The following is a 17,255-nucleotide window of genomic DNA, read 5'->3' as shown; positions in this document are numbered from 1 at the left end:
TGAGCGGCAAGAAAACCGGCCAATAGGCTTTCTTAGCCCCGCCCTCTACGCAAGAACGGCAGAGCAAGCTAGATAGAGAGCGCACGATGATGGCGAGGGGAGGGCCCGAGCGCTTGCGCAGTAGGGTGGCCGCTCCCGGCCGCGTGCGGCGCGCAGGTCGGCGCAAGCGCGGAGGCTGGGGCAGTTGGCCGCGGCGCCACCGCGCATGTGTATCAACCACAAGGGTGGGACCCGGGTAGGAGGCTTTCGAGTAACAGCGCAGGTGAAGTCCCTGAGCTGGCCCGCGCCTCGGGTCCTTTGGGGGCGATGGTCTCTGTCCAGCCTTAGCTGCGGGAGGGACCGCGGCGTGGCCACTTCGGGAACTTGGTCCCCGGGGCGGTTGAGTGGCAGAGCCCTTCCCGGGGCGCCCCAGCGCGCCCCTCGCCCTCCTCTCGCAGGTGCTTCCCGTAGACGCTGGGGGCGAGCCCGGGGGTTCCTCGCGCAGCCGGGCGTCTTTCCACGCCGGTACCCCGCGCCCTCCTGCGCTTTCTCTCGGCCCATGACAGGTGATGGGGAGTCAGGCTGCTGCAGTGACCTCAGAGGACAGGAGAAGGGCTGGTGCTGCAGAAGGGAAACATTGAGGGAAGCCCCGTTACTGGGAGACTCTGAAGGTTTGGGCTTAGTTAAGTGACGACTTGCCCAGAAGAGAGGAAATAACAGTCAGGGACACCGCTGTTTTCCAAACTAGCGAAGGGACCATGGGAGCACTTGGCCATGAAGCAGAACAGTGCCTTCTTTCATACATCTTCCTCCCTAAATTGGAGCAGCGTCAGATGTGCTGGGGAGAAGTTAAACTGTCAGCGGTAAAATGGTAGCATGAGTTGATCATGTAACGCTGATTCTTCCCTAGGCACCACACCTTCTTGGTGTCCAGATGGAGCAGCATGCTAACCACCCGAACGAAAAAGGTGTGTGTCTGAGGCCCCTTGCCCCCTGCCTTGAAAGCCAGACCTTCTTAATTGCTCAGAATTTGGGAAGGTGATTCTAATTATACATATACCCTCTTTTTTAAAGATTTTATTTATTAATTCATGAGAGACACACACAGAGAGAGGGGCAGAGATACAGGCAGAAGGAGAAGTAGGCTCCATGCAGGGAGCCCGATGTGGGACTCGATCCCGGGGCTCCAGGATCATGCCCCAGGCGGAAGGCAGGTGCAAAACCGCTGAGCCACCCAGGAATTCCCTCCCCCCCTTTTTAATAATATTTTTATTTATTTATTAATGAGAGACACAGAGAGATAGGCACAGGCAGAAGTTGAAGCAGGCTCCACGCAGGGAGCCAGATGTGGGACTTAATCCTGGGTCTCCAGAGTCATGCCCTGGGCTAAAGGCGGCACTAAACTGCTGAGCCACCCAGGCTGCCCCATTTTCCCCTCTTTTTCTTATTAATTGGAAAGTATTTGTATCTCTAATACAGTTTCCCATTAAATGGGAGCTTTGCTGGGGCACTCAGCCATCTCAGTCGGTAGAGTATGTGACTCTTGATCTCAGGGTCATGAGTTCGAGTTCCAGGCTGGGTGTGGAGCTTGCTTAAAGAATAAATAAATGAGAACCTTGCTGAACTCCCAGCATCTACAACTGGATCTATTACATAACAGTTGCTCAATGACATATTGAGTGAATACATTATTTCTTTGTTTCCCCTGTTAATATTTAGAACTAGACCTCAAGTGCAAGGATTCCAGGAGACCTAGTGTCCATTCAAGGGGGGCAGTCCCACTCATGGCCAGGGAACTGCCTGGGGCTGCCTGACTTCAGAGCCCATCCACCTACTGTAGGCGGAGTAGATGACTCCTACTATGTCACAGCTTAGACATAATGGACTAGCTCTCTTCACAGTATGTTGTGCACGTGTGAAGAGTGTGACCTTGGAGGCCACAGGTCTGGATTTAACCCCAGCACAAGACACTTGGCTGGTTGTGGAATCTTTTTTTTTTTTATTTTTTTTCTGGTTGTGGAATCTTAAGCAAATTTCCTAACTTCCACTTTTGTCAAATAAAATGTGTATAAAGCTGCCTACTTCTTAGGGTCATTGTGAGAACTAGATAATGTTCGTAAAGCACCTCTTACTGTTATTTTCTACATTCTGTGTCCTGTTGCTGCTCCCTGACCTCGTCCTCAGTTGTGTTGTCAGAAGTGTGGTTCCTTTAGTATGCACTGTGTGTAAGTGTTCTTCATACCTTACAACCTGGTAGAAAATATATCCTCCTCTACCTAGGAAGGACCTGAATTGTTGAGAAGTGCATTTGTATGGAAGTTAAAGTTAAATTTTTCCAGTGGTGAGTATAATCTCGAGACCCAAGTTTCAGCTTTTGTCACCTTATACCATTTTGCACGAGCTGTCAAATGACTGATGAGAGGAAGGGAAAAGAAGATGGATGGCCTACAGCAGGGTTTGCACAATCCACAAACCCAGCCTAAAAAAACCCAAAAGACAGATTTCTTTCAGGAGTAATAGGGAATAAAACAGATTTCAGTTCTCATAGGCTCAGTGAGTTTCCACATAGAAAGCACCTCAGGCTGGCACCCATGTGTACTCCGCCCCCCCCCCCCGCCCTCCGGTGGGCCATTCTTCTGTTACTCTTGGAGTTAAGGACAGGAATACGAAGTCTTTCTTCATACACAACCTATTGTTTGTCACACCTCTGCACCTAGGCTTATTTTCTAGGAAGACCTCCATCTTGTTTCTTCCTCCAAATCCCAGCTGAGACAGGATCATTTCAAGGAAACACATTCCCCAGCTGCACAGATGGCTTATAGGTTAGATGCTCTTCTCACATTATGGGGGTACAATAACATGCATGCTTGATCCCTTTGACTGTCTATACTGTAATGCTGTCAGTTCCGTGAGAGTCATGATCATGGGTGCTAGCTTGCTGTGGCATCCTCAAGTGATGGACACTCAGGCACTTAGCTGTCTCCTAGATGTGTAAATGAATGAGTGGATTCAGTTTTTCTGTCCTTGGAGAAGATCTCAGCCTGGCAGTGACTTGTGGGCTCCCTGGGAGCCCCAGCTATGTTGCTTCTCCATCCATCTTCATGCCTTCTCCATCCATGCTTTGCTGCTTTTTTCTCATCTTCCAAACTCCTGAGGAAGAGCTCCCCAAGCTCCAGTTTCCTTTCTCAATGTTTTACTTTGGAGAGCTGATTTATCTTTGCAGCTTCTTTATCACATCTTGGTGGCTGGCCTGGCAGCTTGATTTTTCACCTGAGCTCAGCGCCACCTCTGGCTGTCTTTCTAGGCTTTTCTACTTGGACCTCCTAGTCTCCACTCAATCAGTATGTCCAAAATGTGATTTGTGTTAATCTGATGGGACCCCCCACTCAGACTCCCTTGAGTAAACAAGGAAATTCAAAGGCTTGTGCAGTTGGGAGGGAGGCTGAGATGGTCACAGGACAGGAAGAAAGCCTGCAAGAGCTGGGATGTCAGGGACTGCACTGGGGGACTTGGTGCCTCTGGGTGTCTGTCCGTCCGTCTGTCTGTTGCACTCTTGTCTATACTCTCTTGCCTGTACCTGCTCCTTCAGCATGCTGGCCAAATCCAATAGCTTTCATCTGCCCTGACTTTGCATTTTCCAGCATAGCAGATCAGAAGAAAGCAAGCTTCTTGAACAACAGAATCTGTATATCAATCTCAGAGAGTGACTCTGGCCTAATTTGCCCTGTGTGCTTACCCCTTGGATCAATCACAGTTGCCAAGGAGGATGAGATACCATGGTTGGCCTGCGCTGGGCCACAAGCCCTTTTCTCCTGAGGGTGGGTCCTGATGTGATCCCACCAGTATGGCCTAGAATCTGGGGAGAGTATAGGTTCACAGAGGAGGTGGTACTCACTAGGCAAAAATAACATATGTCTTCTATAGGATTGATGACCTCCCTACAAATCCATTTTTCCTTCTAACTTAAGTATTTCTGTCAAAGGTTATTTATTTGGCTGTTCAGGAACTCCTTTCACATTCAGTCTATTTTAATATCTGTAGATTAATACAGTTTTTGTCATATTTTCTAATCCTAAATTGCTCAATGGCTTTCCACTGTATTCAAGAGAAAGCCTAAAGTCTCAGATTCACTATTGTGAAGGGTCTTCATTGCTCACCCTGCTCTCCTGCCCTCCTTTTTTCTCCCACTTGATATATCTTTTCCACTCATTGAAAGCACCATGTGTTCAAGGTCCAAAAAACATCCTCCACCTGCCTGGTGTCTTCTCTATTGTACTCATATTGAGCTCTTCCACCTTTTCTTTCTTTCTTTTTTTTTTTGTTATTTATTTATGATAGTCACAGAGAGAGAGAGAGGCAGAGACACAGGCAGAGGGAGAAGCAGGCTCCATGCACCGGGAGCCCGACGTGGGATTCGATCCCGGGTCTCCAGGATCGCGCCCTGGGCCAAAGGCAGGCGCCAAACCGCTGCGCCACCCAGGGATCCCCTCTTCCACCTTTTCAAAAGCATCCATTTCTACGTTCAATCACATACTTAGGATAATTACAAGATAAAAGGCCTCATTTCTGGGGCAGCCCGGGTAGGTCAGCGGTTTAGCAACGCCTTCAGCCTAGGGCCTGATTCTGGGGACCTGGGATTGAGTCCCATGTCAGGCTCCCCGCATGGAGTGTGCTTCTCCCTCTGCCTGTGTCTCTGCCTCTCTCTCTCTCTCTCTTTCTCTCTCTCTCTCTCTGTCTCTCATGAATAAATAAATTTTTAAAATCTTTTTTTTTTTTAAAGGCCTCATTCTCAGGGCACCTGGATGGCGTAGTTGGTTTGGCATCCAACCTGATTTTGGCTCAGATCATGATTTCAGGGTTGTGAGATTGAGCCCTGCATTAGGCTCCATGCTCAGTGTGGAGTCTGCTTGAGATTCTCTCAAATATATTTTCAAACATAAAGGTCTCATTTTCACCCAGACTGTCTGATGCATTGTTTGGGTCTGTAGGTGGTCCTATCACATTTCATCAGTGCCCTATCAGTCTCCCAAAGTGATAGTAACCATGAGTTTGAGATCTTGTGATGCCCAAGTGTCTAGCACAGTAGTAAGCAAGTGACACGTGCCCATAAGAACTTGCAATACTTAAGCTGAACCTAATCCTGCTTGATTTCCCTTCATCCTACTATGTTTTTTTTTTTTTTTTTTGTCTTTTGTAACTTTCTTTGGCACTGCTCAGGGCAGGGCCTTGGCACTTGTATTCATAGACCAAATGTCAGGATTGAGTTAGAAAGGCCAGGCCTTGTTAGAGACGGTTCTGATTAGTTGTCTCTGATTTTGTTCCAGCCAAAGAGGAAAGTAATGCCATGCCTCTGTGTCGAGCCAAACCCTCTCCTAGCTTTATTAATCTTCAAGCAAGCTCCCCACCGGCCACTTTCCTGAACATCCAGAGAACAAAGCTTCCCTCAGGTAAGGACGCAAGACAGGTTTCCCAAACGGACTCCATGTGGGAGAGGTTGCATGGAGGAAGTGGTCTGAGCTTCCTCCCGTTGACCTGGTGCCACCCCTGTGTCATTGGTAGCTCATTGATTATTCAGTTCTACTGATTGCATTTTCTTCCCAATTCTACCAATTTGTGTTGGTTTCTTTATTAGCACTTTTACTAGGTTAGGCAGGACAGAAAGGAAAATTTTGTTGCTTGCTAGTAGCATTAGTTACAAAGTGACCAGGGAAGGACTTGGTAGGTATTAGCTCAGTTTATTGCCTGTCAGTCACTCACGATCCCATGGAGAAATCAGTGGGTATTTCAGATACTGGTGGGGAGCCTAACCAGGCCCTAGACAGTCATGGCAACCGTGTTTGAGGACCTCAGAGTATAACGAAGTCATGACCACTACATACAAAAACAATAGGTAAATAACTTACCTAGAGGTTGGCTGCACGTAACATCTTTGAAAACATTAGAAAAAATTGGCATAATGCAGCAAGACTGGTTGAAGTGAGACAATAGGAGGGGCTTGACAATTGCAGGTCACCCCTGATCCAACACCATGTAGGGTGAGAGACGGAGGCTGGGGCACCCCTGGAGCCTCATTCAGATCATTTCCTTCACCCATCAAGTCTTTTTTGAATACTTGTGCACTGGGGCAGTCTTCTAGGTGCTGAGGATATAACAGAGAACAAATCAGACAAAGCTCTCTGCCTTCCCAGAGCTTATATTCCAGGGGAGGGACTCAGACCACAAATAAATAATTACACAATATGCTGTATGATCATAAATATGATGGGAGAAATTAAGGGAGAAGGGTAACAAATTCTAGCGATGGTTTTCCAATTAAAATAGGGTAGCCAAGTGGGCCCGACTGGGAAGGGGCCAGCCATACAAAGTTACATGTGGGTGGAACTGTGCTGGGGAAGGTTGGCAGGGTGATCCTTTTAGAGCCCTTCTCACCACAGTATCATTACAATTTCTCCCCATCCCTCTGCACCTTCATTTCTTTCCCCTCAGGAGTTGAACACAAGCCCAAGGAATGCCTGGGACTCCTAGAATGTATGTATGCCAACCTCCAGCTTCAGACCCAGCTTGCCCAACAACAGATGGCTATTTTGGAAAATTTACAAGCATCCATGACACAACTGGCTCCTGGGAGGGGAAGCAAAAAGTCTTCCCTTCCAGTCTTATCCCGCAATCTGCTGTTAAATCACCTGTCCCAGTTCAGTAAATGAATTGTGGAACAAAGTTATTGTGTATGTTTTCTCCTTTCTCCCCACAGACTCTCAGTGGAACCTGGGCCTAGGTATTCTGTACATGGCCGATTAGTTTGCAAGGTCACAATGAGTGCTCACCGGGTACAAAGTGCTGGACAAGGCACTTGGGGATACATATCACAGTAGAGACAGTCTTGGGGGATTTACTATCTTAACAATGCAGCTTCATTGCAAAATGTAGTGGTCTTGGGGCGGGGCTGGAGGGGGGCTGCAGGTGGAGAGGCATTGCTGGGAGGATGCAGCTGGACTAGTCTGAGACTCTGGCTGCTGGAGGTGGCCTTATGGTGCCATGTGATGAAAGGGCATGGGCAGGTGGCATAGATAGATGAAGTAAGGTGGTTTCATGTCAGTTGAGAGGTTTGGACAAAGACCTAGAGGTAGGAGGGTAAGTGTCATCAGAAAATAGAAGAGGCTCCCCCTGCCCCTCCTCCCCACGAATATAGGATGTGAGGTAGATGGGACGCCTGGGTGGCTCAGCCGTTGAGCTGAGCACCTGCCTTTGGCGTGATCCTGGAGACCTGGGATCCTGTCCCGCATTGGGCTCCCTGCATGGAGCCTGATTCACCCTCTGCCTATATCTCTGCCTTTCTCTCTCTCTGCCTCTCATGAATAAATAAATAGAATCTTTTTTAAAAAAGGATGTGAGGTAGAATGTGGAGCAACTGAAGACTGACAAGGCAACTTTCCCTGGGAAATTGTATTAATGGCAGCCATTGGAAGCTCTGATTTTATTTGAAGCACTGGAGTGCCATTGGAAGCATTCAAATAGCAGTGGGGCACGCACAGGTCATAGAAACACCATGGGCAGACATGTTGGGGTGGAGGCAGAATGGCACATGAGAGACCTGTGTGAATTAATAATAGTTATCCAAACATGAAACTACCATGGTCTGGATAAAGGGCTTAGAAATGAGGTAATCTCTTAAAGACAGAACAGGTAAATCTGAGCTATACTGCAGACAAGGGGTAACTAGTAGCTTTGAACTTGTCCAAGAGACAGCATCTGGAAATTTTTCAGCTGGAAAGTCAGTTCAGCTTCAATGAGGGCTCAAGTCCAGCCATAAGTTTCCAGTATTTGAGAAGAGGACACATGAGGTTGTTAGCCAGCCATGTGAGCCACACTGGGTCATCACTTTCCCTTACAGATGTATTGGCAAACTGCTCTCAGGACTGTCCTCTTTCCACAGAGGTCTCATTTTTCCATGGAATGTGCAGAAAGAACTGGGTTGGGATGTAGAGGTGAGGAGGGGATAAAGCAGTGATTAAGAAGAGGACTTCACACCAGCTTCAACCCTTTGGAGAGACATCTTTATTCTGTGCATCTGAAGAGAACAGCACCAGAGTAAGGCCAACATTAAGCTTGAAGAATCAGAGTTTGGCATTCAGGAAAAAATTCTGATGAAGCCACTATCCATGGAGAAAAAGAAAGCAATTAAAATAATTTTAACAACAGAGAGGCTCCCAAATTTGTGGATAAGTTTGGACCTAGCTGTGCTTGGACGCACAGGAAAGGGGAAGTCATGTTTGGAAGTTTGTCTCTGCTTCCTCAGATCATAATTATTACCAAAGTGCAATTCTGGAATAAAACCTGAATGGGGACCCCTCTTCCCTTAGCCAATGATCTCTCTATTCATACTTAAAATTTAAGAGTCATTCTCCCATTAGAATGGCTATCAACAAGAAGACAAAAAACAACAGATACTGGTGAGGATGTGGTGAGAAGGAAATTCTAGGGCACTGTCAGTGGGAATGTATATTGGTCCAACCACTATCATAAACAATATGGTGGTTCTTCAAAAAATTGATTATATGGGATGCCTGGGGGCTCAGTGGTTGAGTGTCTGCCTTTGGCTCAGGTCGTGATCCCAGGGCCCTGGGATCAAGTCCTGTATCAGGCTTCCTGGCAGCGAGCCTGCTTCTCTGCCTCTCTCTATGTGTCTCTCATGAATAAATAAATAAAATCTTAAAAAAAATAGATCTGCCATATGATCCAGCAATTCCACTATTGGGTATTTACCCAAAGGAAATGAAAACAGGATTTTGGGGGCTCCTGAGTGGCTTAGTTGGTTGAGCATCTGACTCATGATTTCAGCTCAGGTCATGATCTCATGGGTTGTGGGATGGAGGCCTGCATTAGGCTCCCTGCTCAGAGGAGAGTGTGCTTAGGATTCTCTCCCTCTTCCCTCCCCCATGCTCATACCTGCGCTTGCACGCTCTTTCCCTCTTTCTGCATAAATAAATAAATCTTAGAAAAAAAAACCACCCAGGATTTTGAAGAGATATCTGCACTCCCATATTTATTGCAGCATTTTCACAGTACCTGTGCCCATCAAATGACAAATGGATAAAAAAGATACAGTACAGACACACAATTGAGTTTAGCCATGAGAAAGGAGGATATCCTGCTATTTGCAACAGCATAGGTGAACTTGGAGCACATTATGCCAAGCTAAGTCAGAGAAAGACAAGTACTATATAATATCACTTACACGTGGAACCTAAAAAAACCAAACTGAAAAAAACAAAACAGTAAACTGGTGGTAACCAGGGGATGGGGAGTTGGGGGGGGGGGAGAGTGATATTTAAGGGTATAAATTTTATTTTATTTTTTAAGGGTATAAATTTTAAAGAGTGTTATATAAGCCATAGTGATTTAATGGACAGTATAAAGAATATAGGCAACAATATCACACTATAAATATGCAACGTGGTCAGCCCTGGTGGCTCAGTGGTTTAGCACCGCCTTCCGCCCAGGGCATGACACCGGAGACCAGGGATCCAGGGATCGAGTCCCGCATCAGGCTCCCTGCATGGAGTCTGCTTCTCCCTCTGCCTCTGTCTCTGCCTCTCTCTCTCTGTGTGTCTCTCATGAATAAATAAATAAAATCTTTAAAAATAAATAAATATGCAACATGATAAATATAATTACAAAAGCAATCATATTACAGTATATAAATGTATCAAAGTAGCATACACCTGAAATTTAGACAATTTTTTAAAAACTTTTAACCAAATTTTTAAAAGATTTTGTTTATTGAGGCTCCTCGATGGCTCAGTCGGTTAAGTGTCTGCCTGATCCCAGGGTCCTAAGATGAAGCTTGGTGTCAGGAGTCTGCTTATCTCTCTTTTTCTGTCCCTCTCCTGACTCCTATCTCTCTCTCTCTCCCAAATAAATAAATAAAATCTTTTTAAAAAAAAGATCTCCCCTTCTCTCTTAAAGCAAAATCTTTTATTTATGAGAGAGAGAGAGAGAGAGAGAGAGAGAGAGAGAGAGAGAGCCAGAACGAGCATGAGTGGGGGAGAGGCAGAGGGAGAAGCAGACTCCCCGCTGAGCTGGGAAACTGACACCAGGCTCAATCCCGGGACCCCAGGATCATGACCTACGCCAAAGGTAGATACTTAACTGACTCAGCCATCCAGGCACCCCTTTATTTTTATTTTTTTGAGAGAGAGAGAGAGAGAGAGAGAGAGAGAGAGAGAGAGAGCAGGAATAGGGGCAGAGGGAAAGAATCTTAAGCAGACTCTGCACTGAGCTTGGAGCCTAACTTGGGGCTTGATCTCACAACCCTGAGATTATGACCTGAACTGAAATCCAGAGTTCATCACCTAACCAACTGAGTTACCCAGGTGCCCCTCAATAATAATTAAAAAAATGTTTAAGTCATGCTCAATGGAAAAATAGTCCATGTTCATGGTTGGAAGACTCAGTGTTGGTAAGATGTCAGTTCTTCCCAACTTGATCTTTTTTTCTTTTTTTTTAAGTAGGCTCCACATTGGGCTGCCCAATGTGGAGCTTGAACCCATGACCCTGGGATCAAGACCTGATCCAAGATCAAGAGTCAAATTCTTAACTGACTGAGCCACGCAGATGCCCCATTCCCAACTTGATCTATAGGTTAAATGCAATCTCAATCAAAATCCCAGTAAATTGGGCAGCCCAGGTGGCTCAGTGGTTTGGCGCCACCTTTAGCCCGGGATGTGATCCTGGAGACCCGGGATCGTGTCCCACGTTGGGTTCCTGCATGGAGCCTGCTTCTCCCTCTGCCTGTGTCTCTGCCTCTCTCTCTGTGTGTGTCTCTCTCTCATGAATAAGTAAATAAAATATTTTTAAAAAAATCTCAGCAAATTATTTTGTTGATATTGATAAACTTATTTTTTTAAGTTTTTTTTTTTACTTATTTGACAGAGAGAGAGCACAAGCAGGGGGAGCTGCAGGCAGAGGGAGCAGCAGGCTCCCTGCCAAACAGGGAGCCTGACACAGGGCTCCATCCTAGGACCCCGGGACCATGACTTGAGCTGAAGGCAGATGCTCAGCTGACTGAGCCACCCAGGTGCCCTGATATTGACAAACTTATTGTAAAGTGTGTATGGTGAGGCAAAAGACCCAGGATTGCCAACACAATATTGAAGAAGAACAAATTGGAGGAGTGATGTTCCCTGACTCCAATACTTGATATAAAGTTATGCTAATCAGACAGTGTGGTATTGGTGAAAGGCTAGGCAAATAGAGCAGTGGAACAGAATGGAGAGCCCAGACATACAACCACCTAAATAGAGTCAACTCATCTTTGACAAAGGAGCAAAGGTAATCCAATGGAGAAAGGATAGTCTTTTCAATCATGTTGGAACAACTGGACATCCGTATGCAAAATGGGAACTCAGACTCCTCTCTCTCTGACCCCATGTCTTTGAATAAACCCCGTCAGTTCTGGCTTCCAAACGTATCCAGAGCCTGACTGCTTCCTTCTCTGTCATCACTACCACTGCTTTTGCCTGGGTCGTTGTTCTGGCCTCTCCACTGGCAGCCTGCTCCCACTTATCCCTACAGCTCATGCCCCCTCAGGCAGCCAGAAGGATCCTCTAAAATAATAAATCACATCCATTATTTCTCTGCTTTTACCTCCTGGGTGGCTTCATTCCCCCTACAGTAAAGTCCCACTGCATGCCAGGGCACTGAGCTCTGTGTGTGCTGCCCATCCCACGGCACTGCTCCCTTGCCTGCCACACCAGCCACCCTGCTGTTTCCCCCCAGAGGCAGTGCATGTGTGGTTCCCTCTGCCCAGAGGTCTGTAGGAGCCCCTTTCTGGCTTTCTGCCTGCATCTCCAGAGTCTCCTGAGGCTTCCCTAGCAAACCAACATCATGCCCCTTTCCCTTCAGTCTCTCCCTTCACTTGCTTAGCCTTCTTAACATCGAACCTCTTAGGGCATTTCATAGACATCTTTGTGTGTGTTTATAGAGTCTCCCCCACTAGAGAAGCATCTCCTGGAGGACAAGATCAGTGTCTATTTGCTCACTGCTATCTCCAGGGTCACAGCCAGACCTCCTTGACCTTGCAGAATATGACTCAGTAAACAGCTACAAAACCAAAGGCCGAATGGCTATGACTTTGCTTGCCAGCATTAAGAGCCCCAGATTTCATATTCCCCCCATGCCAGGGGCTTGGTGTGCTGGCAGGGCTACAGGAGAGAGACCCCAAGCAGGCCGCCCACGTTCTAAATGTGCCCTAGAGGAGGCGAGGTTCTCCTGTGTTCACGGCCCAGTCCAGTCCCTCTTCTGCAGCCAGGAGCTTCTCAGAGGCAGCAGCCCTAGTCAGACTGTAGGGACCCACCTCCCCAACCCAGCTTCTCTGGTCCTGGTGTGTCAGCTCCCTGGGCAGAAATCTGCTCTACAATTGTTCAGGGTCATATGTGAAGAATATTTCTGCTCTGTTTCTCCCTTTTCAGAGAAAAGAGGTGTTTATCAAAAAGCATGACTCTCGTTTGGGGAAGACAGGCAGTGAAGGATGGGGCTGGCCTAGGAGAGGGAGCAAGCGAGCAGTCCCTGGACCCCAGCAAAGGGAAGCAGTGGGACAGAGCCGGCTTTCCTGACTGGTCCAGGATGGAGTGTGTTTTGTTTTGTTTTGTTTTGTTTTGTTTTGTTTTGTTTTGTTTTTTTATGGTGTGTGGTTCTGGTTGGTTCTGTGGTGGAGTTTTTGGAAGCACTGAGGAAGAGAAGCTGGGAGGGGCACATGGCATTCTGTCCCTCGTCCCCTTTAACTGTGGTCACACCCACATGACCCATCCCGTGAGCAAGACACCCCCCCCCCCCGCACCCCTCCTAGAAAAGCCCTCCTGGCTTTTCTCTTGAGGGGCCCCACCCAGACAGTGGAGGGTTAAGGGAATACCCTTTGTTTTATGTTCAAAACTAAGGACTGAGGGCCAGTTTCCCCACATCCAAGCAGGGCACAGATTTCCCCCAAGGCCAGCCACAGGACGGAGGGGGAAAATACCACCACACAATTCACCTTCCCGTTTCCTTATTAACAACAGCAATTCAGTGGGATGCCTGGGTGGCTCAGTGGTTGAGCGGCTGCCTTTGGCTTGGGTCGTGATCCTGGAGTCCTGGGATCAAGTCCCACATCGAGTTTCCTGCATGGAGCCTGCTTCTCCCTCTGCCTATGTCTCTGCCTCTTTCTGTGTGTCTCTCATGAATAAATAAATAAAATCTTTAAAAAAAAAAAAAGCAATTCCCATGAGCTGTGCTACTAAGGATGCACTGCAGGTCATGTGTTTACGGACATTCCTCCTCACATAATCCCTGGGAGGAGAGGAAACCAAGCTTCAAGGCTTGGTAAGCGACTCGTCCAAAATCTCTCTGGGACAGAGCTGAGACCCTGCCCTTTGTCCCCATGCTCTGAGGCTATGCCCTTCCCTTCTGCACTTGGCTGTCTCCCAAAACTTTCACTGATCAGGAATTGACCCCAGACCCCCAGCAGGATAGGCAAGGATTGTACTTCGGAGGCAGGACTACTGTCAAGCCTTAGTGACTGAGGCATCAGATCCTCCCTCCTGACCTCTGGAGAACAGAGCTTGGTTCTGCCTCCACAGTGGCCAGTGGCAGTGGGGTGTGGGGACAACTCCCAGTACCCCGCATAGCAGCACAGGGCCTGGCCCATTGCAGGAGTGCAAATAGAGTATTAAATGCATGGAACAAAACCCTGGGGGCTTGAGATCATTGTTCCTGACAAACTTTTTTCAAGCACTGTCATTTTGATTTTACAACTGAAGAAAGCTTAAACCAAAGTGATCTGACATTCTTTTATGTGGACACTGATATGGTGAGCCCCTGGGCAGAGAAAGCCATATCTGATTTTCACTATGCCATGTATATACATACAGCAGTGTTTTACACGGTGCTGCAGTGGCTCTGGTTTTCAGGAGAGTTGAGGTCTGCAGTTGGTCCAGCCCCAGAAAATGGGTATCAAAAAACTCTCTAGTGTAGCCTCATTTCTCTTCATAGGAACACTGGACACAAAGGCACCCCCTCCTCCACCTCAGCTGTGAAAGTAGCCTAGATCTCGAAGTAAGCGTCACTTCTGGGAAGCCTTCCCTGACCACCCCCAGCACAGGTTAGAGCCCTGGGCCCTGTCCTCATGACAGCCTTCTGCAGCCTGATCCTGCCCATACCTCCACTTCCCCTGAGGGCAGGGGGCTATGTCTTGCTCCAGCAGCTCCCAGCTCCTGGCACAGCACCTGGCACACAGCAGGTGCTCAGTATGCTTGCCAAATGAAGGCAAGGTCTGTGTTTCCCCAGATCTCCTCTGTCCAAGAGTGGTTCTGGCACTGGGGCTGCTAGTCTGATGACTCCTCCTGACTGTGCTCATCAGGCCCCTAGTCCCTGCTGTTCACCCCCTCCAGCTAGGACAGGAGGGTGCATGGAGACTGTCCACAGAGACACCATGTGCCCCACAGTGCACTGGAGTCATTCATTTGTTCTCTTTGCTCAGCGATCAGAACAGTACTGATCAACACTTTTGCTGAAGGTTTAGAAAATGTTAGCACTCCCCTGGGTGGCGCAGCGGTTTGGCGCCTGCCTTTGGCTCAGGGCGCGATCCTGGAGACCCGGGATCGAGTCCCATATCGGGCTCCCGGTGCATGGAGCCTGCTTATCTCTCTGCCTCTCTCTCTCTCTCTCTGTGACTATCATAAATAAATAAATTAAAAAAAAATTTAAAAAAAAAAAAAAAGAAAATGTTAGCACTCTGCATCACCTCTGGGGGCTCCTGAAAACCAGTTGCAGAGGACTCAGTACTTCCCAGCTCCGCCCCTCCCCCCCATGAAGATGTGGTGAATGAATGGACACACCAACAAGAGTCTTAAAGACTCAGGTGCTTTGCCACTTTTCTCCTGTGTTCCCCTAACACTGGGGAGAGCTCGGCGGAATTAAAGGAGCCAGGTGGCTTTGGGGAAGAGGCGACCCCAGGGGAGAGCAGCTTCAAGCAACCCCACATTACTCAGTAACCCAAGCCCTGGTCCCCCTGACAGCCTGGCCGCACTAGGCAGCAGATAGCAGTTCCCCTTGGCCATCTTCCAGGCACCCATCTGATCACAGCTGGAAACTGGAGAAGGAAGGTCTAAGATTGAGTAGACCCCAAGCCAGCAGAATGGGAGCTGACAACAGAGTGAGGGCCCCTTGGGGGGAGGTCTAAGATGGAGGGGGGATTGAAAAATAAAGCCCCCCCCCATCCCACTAGAGCTTCCAGGGCCAGAGGAGGCAGGGGGAGGGCCAAGGGCCTTGACATCGCTTGGTGATCCTAAAGAAAACCATGGATGGAGACTCTTCATTCTGGGTGGTGGGCCAGGGGAGTCCTCACAGCTGGAGGCCTGCCAGGAGAACCCTTGGGGGAGGGGAGTCAGGGGGACCCTCAGAAGGGGAGGACTGTCAGGATCTTGCCCTCTGCTGGACCAGGGGTGACATAAGCTGTTACCTCTAGTTGTTAAAATGTAACGATGTTTCCATACAGGTTGATAGACAGATGTTGCCCAGATATCTATTCTCCACAGGCTGGCCCAGCTATTCTGGCCCTTCCAGGGGTTCCCTCTAGACCTCCTGACCTCCAGTAGATCCAGTAGAGGTCCGTATAGAACTCCAGGACCCAACTGTGTTACACATGTTAACTAGAATCTCGAGTCATAGCCCTAGGACCTGGACCAGGGTTGTTACTAAGCAAATAGTTGTTAAATGAAGAATGAACAACAGAAATGGGGGAAATCAGGGCTCCAGAGGCATTCAGAGACTAAGATGAGAGAGGCTCGAATCAGCCAGGAGGCTCCCAGAAGATACTGGGAGGGCCCAGCCCATTCTGTCTTGCTCTCCCTGGTTCTGCAGCTTGTGAGGGCTCTTCCCTTTGTAGGGCCTGTCCAGACCCTGCCTGGATACCCCAGAACAGCCCCCACTCCCAAACAGTGCCCAGGAAACAAGCTGTATCCCTGGGGCAGAAGGCTGGGCCTGAGAGGATACCCCAGACGAATTGTCCAAGAATCATTATCCAAAGGCTGCTGACCAGACATCTCCCACCCCCACCCCTTGCTGAAGGAGCCAGCAAACATCCTTCCTGCTGACCAAGGAGTGACAGAGAACCTCTGGGCCAGGGGCCAGGGGCCACTGAAGGCCAGAGAGCCTCCTTGGTTTGCCAGGAGCAGTGCTACAAAGGCTGATTGCTGCCCTCCCAAGCCTGCTTGGCTGGGCACTTACTTAGGTTAGGAAGCTAGACATCCAGAATCCAGCTGTCCCCCAGAGTCCATGCTAGGCTCTGAAGCCCATGGCAGGAGGTGGGGAGGAGATGAACTGCACATAAGGCAGAATCACCTCTATTGCCCATTACTGAGAGTGGCAAGCCCCGTTCCTAGCAGGAGCCCCACTTTGCATCTGCTGTGGGGAGCAGCTGCCCCTACAAGCCTAGGTCACATCCTCGGGGAGTGGCAGCTCTTCTTTCAGGCAGGGATCTTTGCAAACAGCAGCAATCCCCTCCCACACAACAGCCCCCTTGGACTGGGCTGGACAGCAGGATGGAAGGAGGGCTTCCCCTCCCACCAGCCCCACAAAGATCACCTCTCAGCTTCTCTTCTTTGAAGTCCCCCGTGGCCCGCAGGCTTCAGAACCAGTAGTGCCAGGGTCTTCCACCTGTGAGAGTCCTCCAGTGGCCCCATGACCATGGGGTAGAGGCCACCTGCCTCAGCAGGGCATCCAAGGCCTTTCTAGACACCCCACCCTATCAGCTTCAGTCCCTGAACATCCTGGAAACTCACATGGCCAGGCTTCTGTCTTTGCAAGTCTCCTTCTTGAAACACCCCCCTCCTCCTCTGCTTGCCCAATTTCTAAGTTGCCATTCTAGGAAGCAGTTCATGTGGGTGCCCAGCCTCATCCCCACTCCCATGAGTTCTGCTGCTTCTCTTCCTGGGCCCCAGTGGCCTCTGTACTTCCTAAGGTCTCACATTCACCCCAGTGGGAATGCAGCTCCCTCCTAGGTATGGGTCTCTCAGCTGGACAGTAGCTCCTGAAGCAGGGGCTATGAGGGTCATCTCCAAAGCCTGGCTCACAGTAGGCATCAGTCTGTGTGCTTCTTGTCTGTCTCCTGGGACCCCAGCAGATGTCCCGAGTGGCTCCTGACTCCTGGCCCAGAAGACCCTCTGTCTTGCTTCCCTTCTTTCCAGCTGCTGAGGCAGGCCAGGTCTCCTTGGACCCGTGCAGGTGAGTAGGAAACCCAGCTG

At 48.9% G+C, this 17,255-nt stretch overlaps 1 protein-coding gene across 3 annotated transcripts; it reads left to right on the top strand.

The window, feature by feature from the left end:
* The first annotated feature begins 8 nt into the window (after window positions 1-8).
* TSACC (TSSK6 activating cochaperone) lies at window positions 9-6,683 on the top strand. 3 transcript variants are annotated; one of them, XM_055323801.1, is made up of 4 exons: window positions 9-262; window positions 890-947; window positions 5,304-5,426; window positions 6,466-6,683. In XM_055323801.1, the coding sequence occupies exons 1-4, from the start codon at window positions 206-208 to the stop codon at window positions 6,681-6,683; spliced, it is 456 nt and encodes a 151-aa protein (XP_055179776.1). In that variant the 5' UTR covers window positions 9-205. The 3 variants fall into 3 exon arrangements, with proteins under 3 accessions (XP_055179776.1, XP_055179778.1, XP_055179777.1); XM_055323803.1 differs by having other exon boundaries at window positions 9-437; XM_055323802.1 differs by having other exon boundaries at window positions 9-545.
* Window positions 6,684-17,255: the final 10,572 nt, after the last annotated feature.

Source organism: Nyctereutes procyonoides, unplaced genomic scaffold, assembly GCF_905146905.1.
Source record: "Nyctereutes procyonoides isolate TBG_1078 unplaced genomic scaffold, NYPRO_anot_genome, whole genome shotgun sequence".
Taxonomy (NCBI): Eukaryota; Metazoa; Chordata; class Mammalia; order Carnivora; family Canidae; genus Nyctereutes; species Nyctereutes procyonoides.
Note: the sequence above shows the minus strand (reverse complement) of the source record. Positions and strands in the feature narration are given on the sequence as shown.

Coding starts and splice junctions, on each gene's coding strand:
- TSACC (XM_055323801.1), top strand. CDS start 206: ATGTGTATCAACCACAAGGGTGGGACCCGGGTAGGAGGCTTTCGAGTA. Junction 263..889: donor GCTTTCGAGTAACAGCGCAG/GTGAAGTCCCTG, acceptor ATTCTTCCCTAG/GCACCACACCTTCTTGGTGT. Junction 5,427..6,465: donor GAGAACAAAGCTTCCCTCAG/GTAAGGACGCAA, acceptor CTTTCCCCTCAG/GAGTTGAACACAAGCCCAAG.